An 18,988-nucleotide genomic window follows, 5' to 3' on the forward strand; every position below is an offset into this window, starting at 1 on the left:
GTCTCGCTTGCTCTTAGCTTTATAGTCATAAGTGTATTTCTCTCACGCATTACTTGTCATTTTAGTGCCTCCTCTATGGTTCATTCTCACTCTACGTCTCTAGTACATTCTCCCTCTACGGTGTGAACCTATGGTGTGAACTTTCTTAGTAGGTACTACACTTGAAATTCGGTAACTCGTAAATTGGCTTGTCGTCGCTACAGGCGTTTGATTAAATATACCAATTTTTGTGATTATATTTACCTTAAGTGCAAGATACACAGGCAAGATGTGATTTAAACTTTCAATATTTCCAAAATTGTCGCTTAAAAAATTCAAAGACAAAAGACCCTTGTGTCAAATTAATGGCAAATCTTTATTTTTCTCATAAAATTCTATTTAGTCTATGTTCTATAGAAGTATCACAAGGACGCAACGTTAGATATTTTTATGAAAAAGAAAGCAAATGAAAAGTTCAGGAGAACTTTTCATTGTTATATGCTTTTAATTACAAATCATAAACATAATGTGATTATGCTTTTTTGAAAAAGTGGATATCCCAAGGAACTTTTTCCCTGAAAACGCTTTCAAGTACCCTTGTCTCGTTGAAATAAGTGATCAATTATAGTTATGTTGACGTGCTCGTGAAGGTTTTTACAGTGAAAGTTCTGGACCAAGTTTTCTCTGATAAAATGATATATAAAGTAAAATAAAGTGTAGTGTACCGTCGGTTTAATGGAGCCCAGCGGTTTCCCGGCTGGTGCCGAGTGCGGCGAGGAGATAGAACGCGCACTCATGGACCTGGGACCGCTGCTTGGAGTCACCATCAAGGAGGAGGCGCCGGACGAGCTTTCGGACAGCACTGCTGCTTCCCGCGCCAATGTATGATTTTATAAATATAATTATTACATATTTATTGTTTTTTTTTTTTATGATGGACTTGCGAGTTAATCAACCGAGAACCTTACTTACTTACTTACTGGAGTGGCGCAGGGACCCAAAGTGAGTCTTGGCCTCCGACAATAAGAGCCTCCATTTTACTCTATCCTGCGCCATCTCTTGCCAGTTTAACCGAGAACCTATCGATCACAAAATTTTTGTGCCAAACGTATTTATTTTTCTGATAAAAATAAATACGTTTGCCAGTGAAATTAGTTTTTCAAACCTACAGTCGTTCTGAAAAACTTTTTAAGATTAAAAAGTATTAAAATCATAATACAAATGCTATTTAACTGCCTGGAAAGTCTTCTTAAAACTACTGAAATAACCTAATTTTTAGATATTAAAGATTTAGAATAGGTACCTAGTTATTACAATTAAATAAGAATTTCAAATTTGCAATTTTCATTCCATAAAGTGAAAATCTAATAAGTAGTATATTCAATGAATGCCCAATTAAATAATTTATGATGGAGTTTTATTATGTACTTAATTACTATGAAAAAAAAAGTATCATCTATACATAGATGAATCTCTTAACAAATGCTTCCTATATATAGATAATGTTTTTCAACATGTTTATTCTTTTCAATCATAATGTTATCTATACTAATATTATAAAGAAGAAAGGTTTGTAATTATGTATGTATGGTTTTCACGCATAAACTACTGGACTGATTTCAAAAATTCTTTCACCATTAGAAAGCTGCATGAGCAACATAGACTATATTGCATTTTCAAAAAAATTAGAGATCCTTACCAAAAATGCAAGGTGTAAAAAATTTCTTAATAAAAATTCTGTCATCATGTGCGCTGCGAAATCTATTCTTTGAAGTACAAGGATGGTTCTTATGAAAAAAAAAACGTAGACATGTAGGAACCACGGGCGAAGCCGAGGCGGACCGATAGTCAACATAATATGAGATCATTTGTCTAAAGTTATTTGTTATGATTCATTAATCATTTCATATTTTATCAATTATATAAGATTTATTTTTATAAACTCTGCTATCTGTTTCAGGTGAGCAGTGTGCAAGATGGAGCTGGTAGTAGTGGGGCTGATGCAAGCAAAGGGGAGTCAGGAGATGGGGTCGACTCACTGGCCTCGCCGGCCGCTCGCACCAGCTTCCTCTCAACTAAATGTGCTTTTTGTCAGGTGTTACTGTCACAAACTGAGGGTATACCCAAACTGATGGAGTGCCTCCACTCCGCTTGTGAAACTTGTGTTAAACAGAAGGTTGAGGAGAAACTGGCTGGGAGCCGGGACTTTTTAGGTACTTATTATTTTGGCATGCTAAATCTGTTATTTAAATTCACATATAATTAGATGGTTGCAAGTTTTAAAATCAGGGGTCACAGATAACAAAAATTGATTTTATTGTTTTCTATGGCTTTACGCTAGATAGAGATAGCTAGTGACCTGAGGAAGGACTAGAATAGGTTTTATCGTTATTTTTATTGCCATAAACAAACCCAAATTGTACACTTTTTCAGTTTTCATTTAGTAACCATTTTAACAATACATGTTTTATTTGGTAATTAATAACATGTCTGTTTTGTTTATTGGATTATTGAACATTCTAGCATTACCTATAAACTTTTAGCTTCAAATTCCAATTCTTGTGTTTATGATCACATATTTGCATGTTTAATAATTACTAATTAGTGAAACATGAATAGTTCATCATGTTTCATATTTAACATATTTTGGAACCATATTTAACTAAACATATTTAAAGAAAATATATTTTTTGAAGTAGCTATTTTTTTATAACATTATCTCTCGTCTAACCAACGCCGTAATGTTGCAGGAGCGGGTCGCGTCACGATACAATGCGGTACATGCCGGCTGCAGTGCCAGCCAAACAACATGATCGATCAGCGGTTTGTGCTCGAGAAAGTTGCTGTCGAACAAGCTGGCAGCAGTGGTAAGTAATGTTCATTTCGATTTACAATTCAACTTTTTAGTTTGTATCTTAAATTAAAAAGTTTATAATCTAAATAATACCAAATAAATGTGCGTATTATTTTATAAATTTGTGTTTTAATTAAAATCAGTGTTTGAAAATGGTACTCACTTAAACATTTATAGAACTAAAATTCAGAAAGTAAAAGTTTCATGTTTATAACTTCTTCTATAAGTTAAAAATTGTATTTAACAATAAAAGGTGCAGGTAGCGGCGAACATCAATGCAACAGCTGTGAAGACACAGAGCCAGCAAACAGTTACTGTGTGGACTGTGCGGAATTTATCTGTGACAACTGTGTGCAGGCACATCAGAGGTATTTATCACTTACTGTATACCACTTATTCAATTATATTCAAAACATGTAAATAATTTTTCGTAAAGTAGATTTCAAAGTTTTATTTGAATCATAAAACATTCTCTGAAACATACTGACTTTTGTTACTGATATTTAGACTAATCAACAAAGCATGATGGTAAATAAATTTGTTTAAAATCTATAGGACAATAGGCATGTCGAAAGATTTTGAAATCCTCTTCCATAATGTGTGTATACGTTTACTATACAAGAAAAACCCTATATTTCGGTAATATACTTAAATTTAACGAAGATAAAAGCCATTTTTCAAAAAATATTTATTAACTGTGCCAAAACAGCTCGCAGGTGTCATGGCGTAGTTGTGACGTCACTCTTTAGTAAATACGTAATTATTTGTACGCGTTGCGAAGAAAATTAAAAAAATATTTATTTATGTGTTATAGAAACGAATTTCAAAGTTTATAAGTGGTGTGCAGTATTGCAGTGTGAATCCACATAAAAATAATGCTCAAAAATGTGTTAGTAATTATTTTCAAGCGAGAAAATAATAAGAAATGATTGTATAAAGTTGGCGCGGAGAAACCCGAACCATGTGTTCGTGAATTCGCAATTATATTTCTGTTCTGAGTCGATAAAGCATACGTGAAACAATAGAAAATAAATGAAAATGCGTATTCTTAACATATTCATAACAACAAAACCCACCTGATTTGAGTTGTTTACTTAAGCGTGACGTCACGCGTGTTTTAGTCAAAATGGCCAACTGCAGAATTTCAATGTTTTATTTTATTGATTTTTAACTCACCTCTTTTTGTTTGCTTTATTGATTTTCATAAAGCATTTGACACAGTCAATTGGAAGTATCTATTGGGAATGGGGGTACCGAGACATCTTGTAGTTCTGGTGCAACCTCTGTATGAGCCATGAGGATGGTAAAGCGGTAGTAAAGGTAGATGATGTGCTCTCTGACTCTTTCAAAACTGAGCGTGGAGTTCGCTAGGGATGTCTATTGTCACCTTTTTAGGTGGTCGTGTGATAAATAACTTAAGATACGCTGATGATACTACGATTCTTGCCCAAACAAAACAAGAACTGGAAGAACTCTTGAGTCGTCTAGAAATAACAAGCCTGCAATTCGGTATGACACTCAATAGAAATAAGACGAAGGTCAGGATAATTGATCAAACTGGACAAGAAAATGAAGGACCACTTTATGTCGTTAATTGTGAAGTCGTAAATAGCTACATATACCTCGGATCCACCATTACCAACACAGGAGGATGTGAAGAGGAAATTGGACGTAGATGCGCTATCACAAGATCTGCAGTAGAAAAACTAAATAAAATCTGGAAGGACAGGCGCATCACCAAGAACACAAAAGTGCGCCTAATGAAATGTCTAGTATTTCCTATCTTTCTATATGGTGCGGAAACCTGGTCGCTCAAAATGCAGAATCGCCGAAAAATTGATGCGCTGGAGATGTGGTGTTGGAGACAGATGTTGAAAATACCGTGGACGTCGTTCCGAACCAACGTCTCGATACTCAAGGAACTTAACATCGAAAATAGGCTTCGTCGATTGTGCAGATGCGAATTTTGAAGTTCTTTGGCCACATCACCAGAAATAAGGATTCCTTGGAGAGACTTGTGGTGCAGGGACAAATTGAAGGCAAAAGATCGCGAGGCCGCTCACCTACACGTTGGACCGACCTTATCGGTAAAACGACCCAGTCCAGCCTTGTAGAATGTGCTCGCAATGCTATCGATCGTGAGAAATGGAGACATATTGTTGGACAGGGAGTGAACAAAGAAGTGACCACATCTAACAGGAATAGAGCACCATCACCATAACCACGACCACTATGTCAAGAGTGCACGACTAAGAAGAAGATTTTATTGATAATCTCATTAATCTTAACGTTTTTAAGATTTCTTAGTCACTATATTTAATTTATTTATTATACATTTTCCCTTAAAAACACTAATACGATCATTTATGGATACTGTCGTCATGCCTATTAGTGGAAATTGTTTCATTGTGAGTAGTGATTAATAAAAGTATTATAATGGTAAATGTTTAATTGTGTTATGTGATTAATAAAATTATAATCGTGCAGGCTAAAGATAACGAAGGACCACACGATCAAGTGCAAGGAGGAGGCGCTGGCCGAGCTGCAGGCGGCGCAGGGCGCGCGCAACGCGCACGACATGTTCTGCCGCGACCATCCGCAGGTGAGACACACACAAGTGCAAGGAGGAGGCGCTGGCCGAGCTGCAGGCGGCGCAGGGCGCGCGCAACGCGCACGACATGTTCTGCCGCGACCATCCGCAGGTGAGACACACACAAGTGCAAGGAGGAGGCGCTGGCCGAGCTGCAGGCGGCGCAGGGCGCGCGCAACGCGCACGACATGTTCTGCCGCGACCATCCGCAGGTGAGACACACACAAGTGCAAGGAGGAGGCGCTGGCCGAGCTGCAGGCGGCGCAGGGCGCGCGCAACGCGCACGACATGTTCTGCCGCGACCATCCGCAGGTGAGACACACACAAGTGCAAGGAGGAGGCGCTGGCCGAGCTGCAGGCGGCGCAGGGCGCGCGCAACGCGCACGACATGTTCTGCCGCGACCATCCGCAGGTGAGACACACACAAGTGCAAGGAGGAGGCGCTGGCCGAGCTGCAGGCGGCGCAGGGCGCGCGCAACGCGCACGACATGTTCTGCCGCGACCATCCGCAGGTGAGACACACACAAGTGCAAGGAGGAGGCGCTGGCCGAGCTGCAGGCGGCGCAGGGCGCGCGCAACGCGCACGACATGTTCTGCCGCGACCATCCGCAGGTGAGACACACACAAGTGCAAGGAGGAGGCGCTGGCCGAGCTGCAGGCGGCGCAGGGCGCGCGCAACGCGCACGACATGTTCTGCCGCGACCATCCGCAGGTGAGACACGCACACACACACACACACAAATTGATAAACACGCGGTCGTGCACACATATTTCGGAATCTAGTCGTGCACACATTATCGATCGATATATCGATTGATCAATTATTGATTGATCGATTATTGATTGATCGATTATTGATGGATTGATTGATTCAATGATTGATCGATTGATTGATTGATTGATCGATCGATCGATTGATCGATTGATCGATCGATATTTAGTGTTCAGAGGCTGGGGTCTTAAAATTAATTACCGGATATCAGATATGCTGAACTACTTTATTACATTTTTAAATTTATACTTTATTACACTTAGGTGACTTAGGTAGGCGAGTGGCAGGCGACTGGCTCTCGCAGGAGTGTTGCCATTCGCCGCGCCACAAACCTACACCGCCACAATATTCGATTACTGCGAATAATAACACACACTACATACACCCCCTTCTAAAAACAAATGATTTACATAATTGACAAAAATTAGCAAACATTAACATTTGGGAGTCACAGTCAACTCACGGCTTCGCACGGGTGCAATGCTGATACCTTAGATTAAGTATTGGTCTCCGCGCGCGCGCTACGACTAGATACCGCCCCACCTAAAAACAATAGCTCCGTGAGTGCGGCAACTCATTTCTGTAGTGTGTGTGGCAATTTGTAAAGACGCTAGTTTGTGTGAAGAATTGGGCTGCCAGCTACATAAATTTTACCTCATAAATGGGAAATCTGCCATCTTGGAAAGAAGTTTTGAAAAATATTTTTTTTCATCCTTACCTGGCCGGGAATCGAATCCATGAACTATTTGAGTCGCATGACTCAAATCCAATTGCGACGCTACTATACTATAGTCACAAAGTTTGTTTAAAAGTAAAAAAGCGGAAATAAAAAAATCACATATTATATGAGTCAGTTAAACATGTATTAAACAAGAATAAATTATTGTTATTATACTTTTTTATACATGTGTTAGTAATAGCATTGAAAAAAAAAGTTCAAATTATTGCTTAAAGATTCCCTCAACCACGTGTATTTTTTTGGATATGCAGTACGGCAACATTGAATGGCGTCGTATTTTCGTAGAAAAAATTTTCGAAGTAAAGGAGAAATTTCGAATTATACGATACTTAGTGATGGTACGTGATCCCAGTGTCTTTCTTATTTTGTGTTGTATTATTTTTAAATAGTTTTATGACACAAATGGGCATTTTACTTCAAATTTTGTTCAAAATCTTTATAAACTATCGGTTCGCCCTCTCCACATAATGCTTGTGACACGACTGGCTTGGGTACGCCGAATTCGGCGTACTATTAGTTGCCGCATTTTTCAAGTACGCCGGCGGTATCTAGTCGTAGCGCGCGCGCGGAGACCAATCCATAATCTAAGGCTGATACTAAATACGCTCCAGAAAAACTGTGAACGTTGTACATATAATATAAAAACAGCGGCCCGCTCCGGCTTCGCACGGGTATAAAATAATATATAGCCGGGCGGCCGGCCGGTAACACCGCAAATGCTACGTCCCGCAATTTTTAAATCTGTAATATCTTCGAAAATATTCACTTAAATCATACCCCGTAGGGTAAAGGGCCATATAGATCTATATTAAATGAACAATGTATTCAAGGTATTTAATTGGTTAAGGATTAATGCTGTATTGGTTAAAATCGCTTCGAAAATTAGCCATTATTTGTCGTAAAAAGTAAATGACAAAAAAAAGTTATTGTGGGTTATCCATAAGAGATAGACATATACTATCGCGGACTTTTCTGTAGACCTTTTCAATGTGTACAATACTTAGTACAATATTTTGATAAAACTCGTAGGGTTCAGCCTGCGTTTGCAATGTAAAAAATGTAACTATTTACAACATCACATTAGAAACCTCAAAAATAACAGTACTTCTCCACTATTTAATGGATGTTATTATACATATAAACCTTCCTCTTGAATCACTCTATCTATTAAAAAAACCGCATCAAAATCCGTTGCGTAGTTTCAAAGATTTAAGCGTACAAAGGGACATAGGGACAGAGAAAGCGACTTTGTTTTATACTATGTAGTGATGATTGATTAAATAAAATGTTATTTTCTCGTTTAGACGTAAATTAAAACGAAAATATTTAATTGTGTTGACTAAAGTAATTTCTTGATCTATATAATTTCTGTAATCTGGCGATACTTGATTTCATTAATTAATTATCTGTTAATTATTTTCTGTGCAATACTCATGTGTTCAAACTTGTTACTTACGTGCAGGAGCGGCTGAGCCTGTTCTGCGAGACGTGCGACCGGCTGACGTGCCGCGACTGCCAGCTGCAGCACCACCGCGACCACAAGTACCAGTTCAGCACCGAGATGGCCGCGCAGGTACACCCCACACATACTACTTGCTACTGCTCAGGAGCGGCTGAGCCTGTTCTGCGAGACGTGCGACCGGCTGACGTGCCGCGACTGCCAGCTGCAGCACCACCGCGACCACAAGTACCAGTTCAGCACCGAGATGGCCGCGCAGGTACACCCCACACATACTACTATAGGGAATGGTGGTTGTTTGTCACTCAATCGTATAAACACAGGTGTTCTGACCTGTATGAAATTTGGTACAGAAGTTTATTTTTGTTGGGTATAGTGTAGTCTTTTTCAAGATATATTACTAAACGATGATATCGTATCGCACTAAAAAGATTAGTAAGAATTTAATGCAGTTTTTTATGTATTGATACAGCTCTAATAAAAAAAAAATATAAGACTCTTTCCTACCCGCATATAGCGTAAACTCTATGCGGGTAGATATTTGTTTTTTATTTATTTTGAAATGAAACTTCTTTAGGCGCGTTGAGAATAAAATTTCAGACCTCGTCATTACAATACCGTCACGTCATGGAGTAAAGCGACGATTTTGGTATCTTTGAATCTTACCAAAGAAGTTTCACTTCCGACACGTGTGCTCGGCACGCACGCTCTTTTTTATATTGAAACTGTACACGCACCTCAATTGAATTATGTACTACTAGCTTTCCGACCGCGGCTTCGCCCGCGCAGTCAAAGAAAAACCCGCATAGTTCCCATTCCCGTGGGATTTCCGGGATAAAACCTATCCTATTTCCTGGGGTAAGAAGTAGCCTATGTCCTTTCTCGGGTATCAAAATATCCCTATACCAAATTTCATGCAAATTGGTTTAGTAGTTAAGGCGTGATTGAGTAACAGACAGACAGACAGAGTTACTTTCGCATTTATAATATTAGTATGGATGTAGATTAAATTTAAATTTCAAACTCTGTTCAAAGCAGTTTTCGATGTATTTAGCTCTAACTAATAAAATAATGTTCTTCCAACTCGCATTTAGTGTATCATCTAGTCTTGTATGACCTTTCGACTACCGCTAAGAAAGGTCGCGTCGCGTCGCTCACGTTTGGGCGCTAGTTAGTGCTCGGGTATTGCGCTGACGCAGCAACCTACAAATCGTCACGTCTGGCCGCGTGCGGTCGCCGCGATGACCCAGTTACCGAAAGTAACTCACATATTTGTGTAAACAAAGTGTTAAGGCGAAGCTATAACGTTTAATTAATTATGGCTTCGACATCTCCAATCAAACTAATAACTGAAACAGAACACCTGTTATATAAACACTACAGTGAAGAAAAAATAAAACGAGAACATCTCCAGAATTTAGTGCATGACCTCAAAGGTCAAATAGAAAAACTTCAGCAAGAGTTGAGTTATATCCAGGGGCAAAAAAGTACAGACCCCGACAAAAAAGATAATAATGGGAAGCCGATGCAGGTCCAGTACGAGACGGATGAAGAAGAGCTTGCAAAGGAAACAGAATGGGTACGACAGAAAAGTAGAAAAAAAAGGAAATTGAACACATCACTGTCCCCACCATCTCATCAAGCAGATGAAACTACTGCAAAGAAAGAAAATGTGAAACCTAAGAAACAACCTTCACCACCACCCATAATTGTCGAAAACGTAAAAAACTATCAACAGTTTTACGATCTTCTTTCGGAAAATCTAATGAAAGACTCGTTCATCATGAAAATGATGAATGGAGAAAAAGTTAAAATAAATTCTAACGACGGTGACTCGTATCGCGCTATTACCAAGCATTTGTTACAGAACAACTGCCTTTGGTATTCTTATGAAAATAAACAAGAAAGGCCGATTAGGGTAATGGCAAAAAACCTGCACTCCTCATACGTGCCAGCTAGAATACTTGAAGACCTGACATCTAAGGGATACAAAATCCAGGACGCGGTCAACAAATTGAGCTGGAAGAACAAGGAACCCTTAAACATGTTTATGCTCTCTTTCGATAAGGATGAGGACATAAAAAAAATATATGGAATTAAATCCATATTAGGCTGTAAGGTGGACATACAGCCCCTGAAAACATCTAAGCTGATACCACAATGCAAAAGGTGTCAAGCATACGGCCACACACAAAAATACTGTTCAAAAGAACCCAGATGTGTTAAGTGTACAGGCAAGCATTTAACAAAGGATTGCAATAAACCAACTACAATGAAACCAAAATGTGTTCATTGTGGAGAGCCTCATCCGGCTAACTATAGGGGATGCACAGTGGCTAAAGAACTTCAAATTATTAAAAACAAAAGCATAAAAAGGAATGTGCAGCCAAATCTTCAAATTCTAAACAAAGAAAAAGTGACCAAACTCAGTAAACTTACAACAACAAAAGAACTTTCGTATGCATCGGTGACACGAGGAGCGCAGCCACAAACATCCTCACAGTCACAAAATAAGCCACTAAACCAACTCATGGATGAAAAAATGAATACCATCTTAAAGCTTTTAACCTCGTTTGATGAGAGGCTTAAAAAACTTGAGGAAAGCAATAAAAGAGCTTCCAATCATAAACAATAAAAATGTCGAATACATTAAAAATTATGGCATGGAATGCAAATGGACTGCTAAAACATCAGAATGAACTAACAGCAGTCCTAGACATAGAAAACATTGATGTATGCCTCATCTCAGAGACACACTTCAACAAAGAATCCCACGTAGAAATCAAAGGCTACAAAGTTTATCACGCGCTACATCCCCATAATACATCAAGAGGAGGAAGTGCTGTCATTATAAAGGAGAACATCTACCATTATGAAGTAAATAAATACGAAAAAGAAGAAATACAATCAGTGGCGGTCAGTGTAAAAACTAAGCATTGTCCTATAACCATTTCATCCATATACTGTCCACCAAGGTATTCCTTGAAAGCAGATCATTACAAAAGCCTTCTACACGATCTTGGAAACAGATTTATATTAGGAGGTGATTTTAATGCTAAAAACGTATACTGGGGTTCAAGACTGACCACAACCAAAGGAAGAGAGTTACTATGTGCTATTAGAGACACGCAATGTAAAACTTTATCAACGGGTAAACCAACCTATTGGCCAACCGACCGACAGAAAAAACCAGACTTAATTGACTTTTTTATTTATAAAAATATATCACAAAATTTTCTCCACATTGAGGAAGGTTATGACATGAGCTCAGACCACTCGCCTATCATACTAACTATAAGTGAGAGCATAATAATGAGGGAAAGTCATCCTACTTTAGTAAATAAATATACTAATTGGGAAAGCTTCAAAAAGGACTTGGAATCTGTGATAGAATTAAAAATTCCTCTAAAATGCGAGGAAGATCTGGAGCATGAAATCAGAAAATTTATTGTTGATATACAGAAAAGCGCTTGGAATAATACACCTACTGTTAGAAAAAGCAAAAGATCCAATAATTATCCGCCAGAAATAATAAATCTTATAGCCAAAAAAAGACAACAAAGACAGATATGGCATCATACGAGATTTCCACATGATAAAACAGTACTTAATAATCTTACTAAAAGACTGAAAAGAACAATTCAAAAGTTTCAAGATGAATCAATGGATATCTTCCTTAGTCATCTAACTAGTGATCGTACAACAGATTACTCCCTTTGGAAAACCACAAAAAGTTCAAAAAAACCAATGACGCATATCCCACCAATCAAAGATGTGAATGGGAGGTGGGCAATCAGCAACGAGCAAAAAGCAGCAAGATTTGCACAACATCTGGAGCAAATTTTCAAACCCAATGAAGAGAATGAACACTTCACTTTAGTAGAAGAAACAGCAAATGATGAGCTAGAAATAAGACTAGTCACTCCAAGAGAAGTATCCAGTGAAATTAAACGACTTAGCCGAAAGAAAACACCTGGCTATGATCTCATTACTGGAGAAATCCTTAGAAACCTTCCGCGGAAGGCTATTGTCAAACTAACTACAATCATTAATGCTACCTTTAGGCTTAAGTGTGTGCCTGATGTGTGGAAAATAGCCGAAGTTATAATGATACCAAAACCTGGTAAACCGCCACATGAGACTACTTCATACCGGCCGATCTCTCTGCTGCCGATCATGTCAAAATTATTTGAAAAACTTTTCTTGAAACGGTTAAAACCCATAATCGAGGAAAGAAACTTAATTCCTGAGTACCAATTTGGATTCAGAGAACGCCATTCTACAATAGATCAAGTACATAGGATAACCAATATAATTGAAAAGGCTCTAGAAGAAAGAAAAGTTTGCTCCACGGTATTTTTGGATGTGGCGCAAGCATTTGATAAAGTATGGCACGAAGGGCTTATATACAAACTAAGAAATATGCTCCCAAAACAGTTTGCTGACATCTTAGAGTCTTACTTATCACAACGTATGTTTAGAGTAAGACAAGATGATGCATATTCAGAGCTTAAGCCTATAAAAGCTGGAGTACCGCAAGGAAGTGTCCTGGGTCCTATTCTGTACTTGTTGTACACTTGCGATATTCCTGAGTTAGAGAACAACACCATTGCAACATTTGCGGATGACACAGCTATAATGGCTACAGGTGACACTCATGAAGAAGCAGTAGAAAAAGTTCAGACAGCTGTTAATACGATCTTTGACTGGACGAAAAAATGGAGAGTAAAACTCAATGAGTCTAAATCTATTCACATAGACTTCACAAACAAAAAGCCAAATTATCATCCGGTATACATAAATAATCATGTAATACCTTATCAAAATACAGCGAAATACCTGGGTATGACTCTAGACGCAAAGCTTCGCTGGAAGGCTCATGTCAAAAAGAAACGCGAGGAGCTAGAGCTTCGCTATAAGGCTATGTACTGGCTAATTGGCAAGCATTCTACACTTTCAAAGCAAAACAAATTACTCTTGTATAAACAAGTCCTTATGCCTTTGTGGACTTATGGTAGTCAGCTTTGGGGCTGTACCAAACAAAGTAATATCACTATCATACAACGATTCCAAAATAAAGTGCTGAGAGAGATCGTGAATGCTCCCTGGTACATTAGAAATGACGACCTACATCGGGACCTTAAAGTAGATCTCGTCACGGACATAATTAAAAAAAACGCCGAAGCTCACGAACGCAGACTTCACCATCATGTGAACGTCGAGGCTATCCAGCTCCTTGACAACACGGACATAGTGAGAAGACTAAAAAGGACAAAACCTTTTGAGTTAGTTTAGTGAAGTGTCAGTGTAATATAGTGAGTGCTATTCATAAAGAACACATGAACAAAGTGTCTTCGCCTTAAATAGAGACATTAAGAAAAGTGTTAATGGACACATTCTTAGACATACTATACCTAGCAAATTAAGTTAGATTTATATTACTCATTAGCCTATAGTAAAGGGCTAGATCGTAATTTTCAATAATGATACCTTAGGTTCATTATTTTAGGTAAAAAAAAAAAAAAAAAAAAAAAATCTAGTCTTGTAGAAACTTGTTGTGAAAATATTTTTTTCTAATTTAATAACTCAGGCCCCGGAACCACAGACACAATAGAAAATCTATTGTGTCTGGGACCGATCGGACCGCTTGGGGATCAATGGGTTAAACCCATAGAGATCTAGAGAGATGCCAATCGCTTGCTCTGAGTACGAAACCATGTCTCATAAAAAATTTACGCACACAACTGCAGTAAACAAAATCAAAACAATACTTCGCGTTGTGTGCGTGTCATCACACAAAAATATGAGAGCGACTATTCGTTCGCACACTAGATTGTAAGTGACGTACGTATACAGCACCGCTACAGCTTGTTCTTTTTTTGGGCATATTGCTGCGACACCGGCCCCGCCCCCTAACCATATCTCCCTTTAGTTTCTGTGATCTGTGGTTAAACCACATGTTTTAATTTGTGCAGGCCCGCGCCAGCATAGCGGCGCTAGTGTCGGAGGTGAGCTACAAGCGCGTCCTGCTCGGCTCCGCGATGAAGGTGATCCGCGACCGACAGCATCTCATCGCCGACAAGAAGAAGGCGCTCGTGCACGAGATCACGCAGACCGTTGTCAAGTGAGATTAATTGTGTTTTTGTTTGTATGTTATGTTGATGTTATAGCCATCAGGCCCTGGAATCACAGACAGAAAATCTATTGTGTCGCGGCCGGATCTGGCCGTTCGGGGCTCAATGGGTTAAAACGATTAGAAATAAGGAATTATACTCAATACGGGAAGTCTATGTCGATAAATCAAGACTGATTTTATTTCATAACTACCCACATAGTAAATATGGTCTACAGATAACGTAAATACACAGCAACTTTACATAAACACTTCTATTCAATTATGCATGAATTATTAAAAAAAGTGTTGTTTCAGTTTATGTTTTAATATGTCTTAGTTAAGTTTATCTTTTTTTTACCATAGGGAAATGCTCCACAATCTCGCCTGATATTAAGATGATACGCACTTCCCTAAGTAGTAATGTTTGTATGCATTATGTAGTAATGTGGAGCGGTTGTGTTCAGGTTAACGAACGCGATAAACACGCGCGGCAAGCAGCTAGTACTGCGGCTGAACGAAGTCTGTGACGGCAAGCAGCGAACACTCGGCGAGAAGAAGGAAGCGCTGGCTCAGCTCGCTGCCATCACCGACCACTGCCTCGCTTTCGTCGGAGCTGCGCTTGACCAGGTACACATAGCTCTTTTTGTATCTGATACTGCTGTCCAATCATCCACCATTTCAATCATACACATCTATAATAATACTAATACTATCAAGCTGAAGAGTTTTTTTGAACATGCTAATCTCAGGAATTACTAGTCTGATTTGAAAAATTCTTTCGGTGCTAGATAGCTCATTTATTTATGGATAGGATGCTTTATATCATTACGCTAAGACGAACAGGAGCGGAACACTGCGGGGCACAGCTAGTGTCAAATACAATTGTTATAAATGTATTGTTGTGACGTGTGTTGTCACAAGCAATAGCAATAAATAATGAAGTTTGTCTATGCGTGTGTAGGGCAGCGACACGGCGGTGCTGTACAGCAAGCGCGCGGTGTGCGCGCACCTGCAGCGCATCAAGAGCCGGCGCGCCGACATCCCCAACCCGGAGATCCCCGTGCGCATCACGCTCGCGCTCGACAAGCTGCCCGACCTCGTCCGGGGTGAGCCCGCACACACACACACACACACACACACCTGCAGCGCATCAAGAGCCGGCGCGCCGACATCCCCAACCCGGAGATCCCCGTGCGCATCACGCTCGCGCTCGACAAGCTGCCCGACCTCGTCCGGGGTGAGCCCGCACACACACACACACACACACACACCTGCAGCGCATCAAGAGCCGGCGCGCCGACATCCCCAACCCGGAGATCCCCGTGCGCATCACGCTCGCGCTCGACAAGCTGCCCGACCTCGTCCGGGGTGAGCCCGCACACACACACACACACACACACACACACACACATACGTGTTCACATACACGCACGTACGCACACGAACATTAACACACACATATTTACATTTTTTCAAATAAATTATTCATTTACATACACGTCACGCTCGCGCATGACGAGGCGCCCGTCCTACACATTCGCGCACGCAGTCGTACGCACACATATACTGCAAACATAAACGTAGACTGCATCACTATTTGCTACTTACCATCAGGCATTCAAAAGCTTGGCTATTTAATATGAAAAAAAAAATACATATTCACACAAAGTCTGTAAAATTTTTGTAATTAAATTACTCAATTCCAGTAATACTCCCTTCAAAGTTCAAACTTGCTTTAAAATCTAACAATTCAATTTGTTAACGCTTCTTTCACACCATTGCAGTGTTATCAACGATCGGCGCGATCGTAGTAGATGGTAAAGTGGACGGCGGCAGCTCGAGCCCCGGTACCACGAGCGGTACCGGTGCGGGCAACAATACCGGTATGAGTGGTGCGGGTACCGGTACCGGTGCGGGTGCGGGTGCGGGATACCCGCCCGTCCCCGTGCCGCACTCCGCACCGCATTCGGCCGTGATGGCGCTGCAGCAAGTCGCTATGCACCAGGTGAGTCATCACTATATGTATATTGCAATAGTATTTAAAGTGCTAGACGCTAGTATACACTTTGCAACAGAATATTGATGTTTTGCATTAAAACAAAACATGTATTATGTGTCGAATAAAACACACAGCGTTGGTGAAGAAAGCTGTCTATGAATCCTATATATCTCTATGAAAAAGGGTCACCTTACCGAATATCGATGGATTTTTCACCTCACTAGCAAGAGCGCGTCCCTAGTATGTCATCTGTCATCGCCAATTTGACATCACCTTTGAAGCGCTGTCATCTGCCTCTGCCGGCATAGCATCTTCATCAGCAAGCAGTAAACTGCAACGCTGTGTGTTTTATTCGACACATAATACATGTTTTGTTTTAATGCAAAACATCAATATTATGTGTCTTTCTAAAACACACAGCGTTGGTGAAGATGTGTTTGATATCTGCTGGTGAAGAAAGACATACAAACGCTATGTTGAAAATAAATTATCTTGTTAATATTGTAATACCTAAGAGTATTAACAACTTAAATTTCATTCCTTTCAGAATGTTAAATGAACCTCTTGTATTGTAAAATAAAGTTATATTTTAAATTCTAAAAACAATACAAGGGGGTTATGTAGCAACAACAAAAATAGTTTTTCTTTCATGTAAGAACTAACCATATATCCTCTAAATTTTAAATTATTCTCCTCAGATAATCATAAGCCAATACTAATGAACTAAGTCTTAGAACCTAAGAACTGATTAATTATTTCTCTGTATCTTTGAAACAAATCAAAGTTCAAATAATAAGATAAAAATAACATTTTAAAAATTATAACTCAAAGGAAGATCAATGTCATCAAGGATAAACAATGGAGCCTCTAAGGCTAAATACTACAGTAAATAACATCTGTATATAAAATAACTATAATAACCAATGTTAACACAACTGTACCTTAAGCATTAAGCATGTTTGTTACACATTGATCGTTACTATGATCTTAAATTAATTACACTGAATAAAATAATTCATTAAACAGTTTAAGGTTACCTTAAAGTAAACCAGACTCACTGGCACTGGCTAAATTGACTGATTGACAGTAAAACTTTATAAAGGCCTGTATGGTCTTTCCATTGCCTCAACGGGTAGGTGCTCTTACCACCTTCTTAAAGCCACTGCTGGACAGGGCTGCTACGTTTACTGTCTTTAAGATCTGGAAGGACCTTATCTAGTCAGAGATAAAGGTTTGTGTTGCAAGCTTTAAGGGTCCGCCCCTTTATAGACAAGAATCAATTATCTACTTTTACGACTGAAAAGTAGTCCTTTGTTACTTGAACCATCCTTTCCACATGGGTCACTGGGCATATTTATGTGTTTGGGTGTCCTCACAACCGACCACCTGATGGATAATGTGTTGTTGTATCCATTTTATATCCAAATTTAGGTCAGGTTATAATCTTCTTTTGCTGTGATAAAAAACTTTATTTTGAGATCTTCAGAAGTCATGTTCATGTCATGAGCTTCTCGGTCTGACCCCAATAATAGCATAAAAGCTCCTGAGGGAACAGGGTCAGCTTGCTTATTATAGACTTAAGCTAATTAAATAGAATCTCTGTGTACTAGATTACAAGGATTTTTTTTTTTTTATTTTTTTTTTTTTATTAGCATTGCATTCTTTGCATTATGGAAGTCACCTTCTGCTTGGAGGATCATATGTTGGCACTGTGGGGGGGCACCACAACTTAACTGCCCTTTCTCCTTTGTTTTACAATGGGCTGTTTCCTCCCCCCCCCCCCCTTTTTCTGACTGAGCAGTTGGGGGATAAGGCCATTCACCAATGGTCTGAGTGCTCATGACTTCAGGGTTAATAAACATCTATAACCATAATAGTCTTAACTCTTAAGTCTCTTTCGTAGAATAACCCTAAGCCATCTTTAGGCGCTTGACACCGAGTTGCGGAGAAATGTCCGTATATTATTATTATTTATTATATTAACCATAAGCCACCCTTGGGTGCTATGTATCTGCCCCGGTCCCGGGGTGCGAGGTGCGCTAGTACACTTGTAGGATTACCCCTGGAAAGGAATATTCAGTCTAGGCGTCAGCTCCATCAACGACTGCAGATGTCGCAAAATTCGGAGCGGGCTATGGCAAATACGCCTTGGCACTAAAGCACTCCTTTGGGTAGCGACATGGTCCATATCAGGAGCTTCCGAAATATATTTCCTGTTGTACAAGGTAGGAGAAGCCACTCCGGTACAGGTTGATTTCTTGAGCGGAAATCTAAACCAAAAGCCATTTAGGCGTCCTGGAAGCGTGCCAAGAGTTATCCTAATTTCTCAGCTAGGTAAAGTTACTCAGTTGTGAGAGCTAAGGGAGTTAGCAACCTTTGTATTTTGATTTTTACCTGATTGCTAGCTTGGGCTAAAGGATGTGCGCCCATTTCAATTTGCTCAGAAGCAATAAAGAATTGCATACCTATGTATACTACATA

At 39.5% G+C, this 18,988-nt stretch overlaps 1 protein-coding gene across 1 annotated transcript in view; it reads left to right on the plus strand.

Annotated features, from left to right (window-relative positions):
- The first annotated feature begins 398 nt into the window (after nucleotides 1-398).
- The window catches only part of LOC149897362 (E3 ubiquitin-protein ligase TRIM33-like), a 28,469-nt gene continuing 9,879 nt past the window's right edge, over nucleotides 399-18,988 (plus strand). Inside the window, exons 1-10 of the mRNA XM_090116578.1 lie at nucleotides 399-861; nucleotides 1,940-2,192; nucleotides 2,730-2,846; nucleotides 3,087-3,201; nucleotides 5,321-5,435; nucleotides 8,397-8,507; nucleotides 14,369-14,517; nucleotides 14,973-15,135; nucleotides 15,470-15,614; nucleotides 16,293-16,513. Coding sequence (XP_089972704.1) covers nucleotides 715-861; nucleotides 1,940-2,192; nucleotides 2,730-2,846; nucleotides 3,087-3,201; nucleotides 5,321-5,435; nucleotides 8,397-8,507; nucleotides 14,369-14,517; nucleotides 14,973-15,135; nucleotides 15,470-15,614; nucleotides 16,293-16,513 — 1,536 coding nt within the window. The 5' untranslated portion in view covers nucleotides 399-714. The remainder of the gene's footprint in view (nucleotides 862-1,939; nucleotides 2,193-2,729; nucleotides 2,847-3,086; nucleotides 3,202-5,320; nucleotides 5,436-8,396; nucleotides 8,508-14,368; nucleotides 14,518-14,972; nucleotides 15,136-15,469; nucleotides 15,615-16,292; nucleotides 16,514-18,988) is intronic.

The sequence above is a fragment of the Colias eurytheme genome, chromosome 26, assembly GCF_061535395.1.
Source record: "Colias eurytheme isolate Ceu_HAF_F1 chromosome 26, ilColEury1 Martin Lab GWU primary, whole genome shotgun sequence".
NCBI lineage: Eukaryota > Metazoa > Arthropoda > Insecta > Lepidoptera > Pieridae > Colias > Colias eurytheme.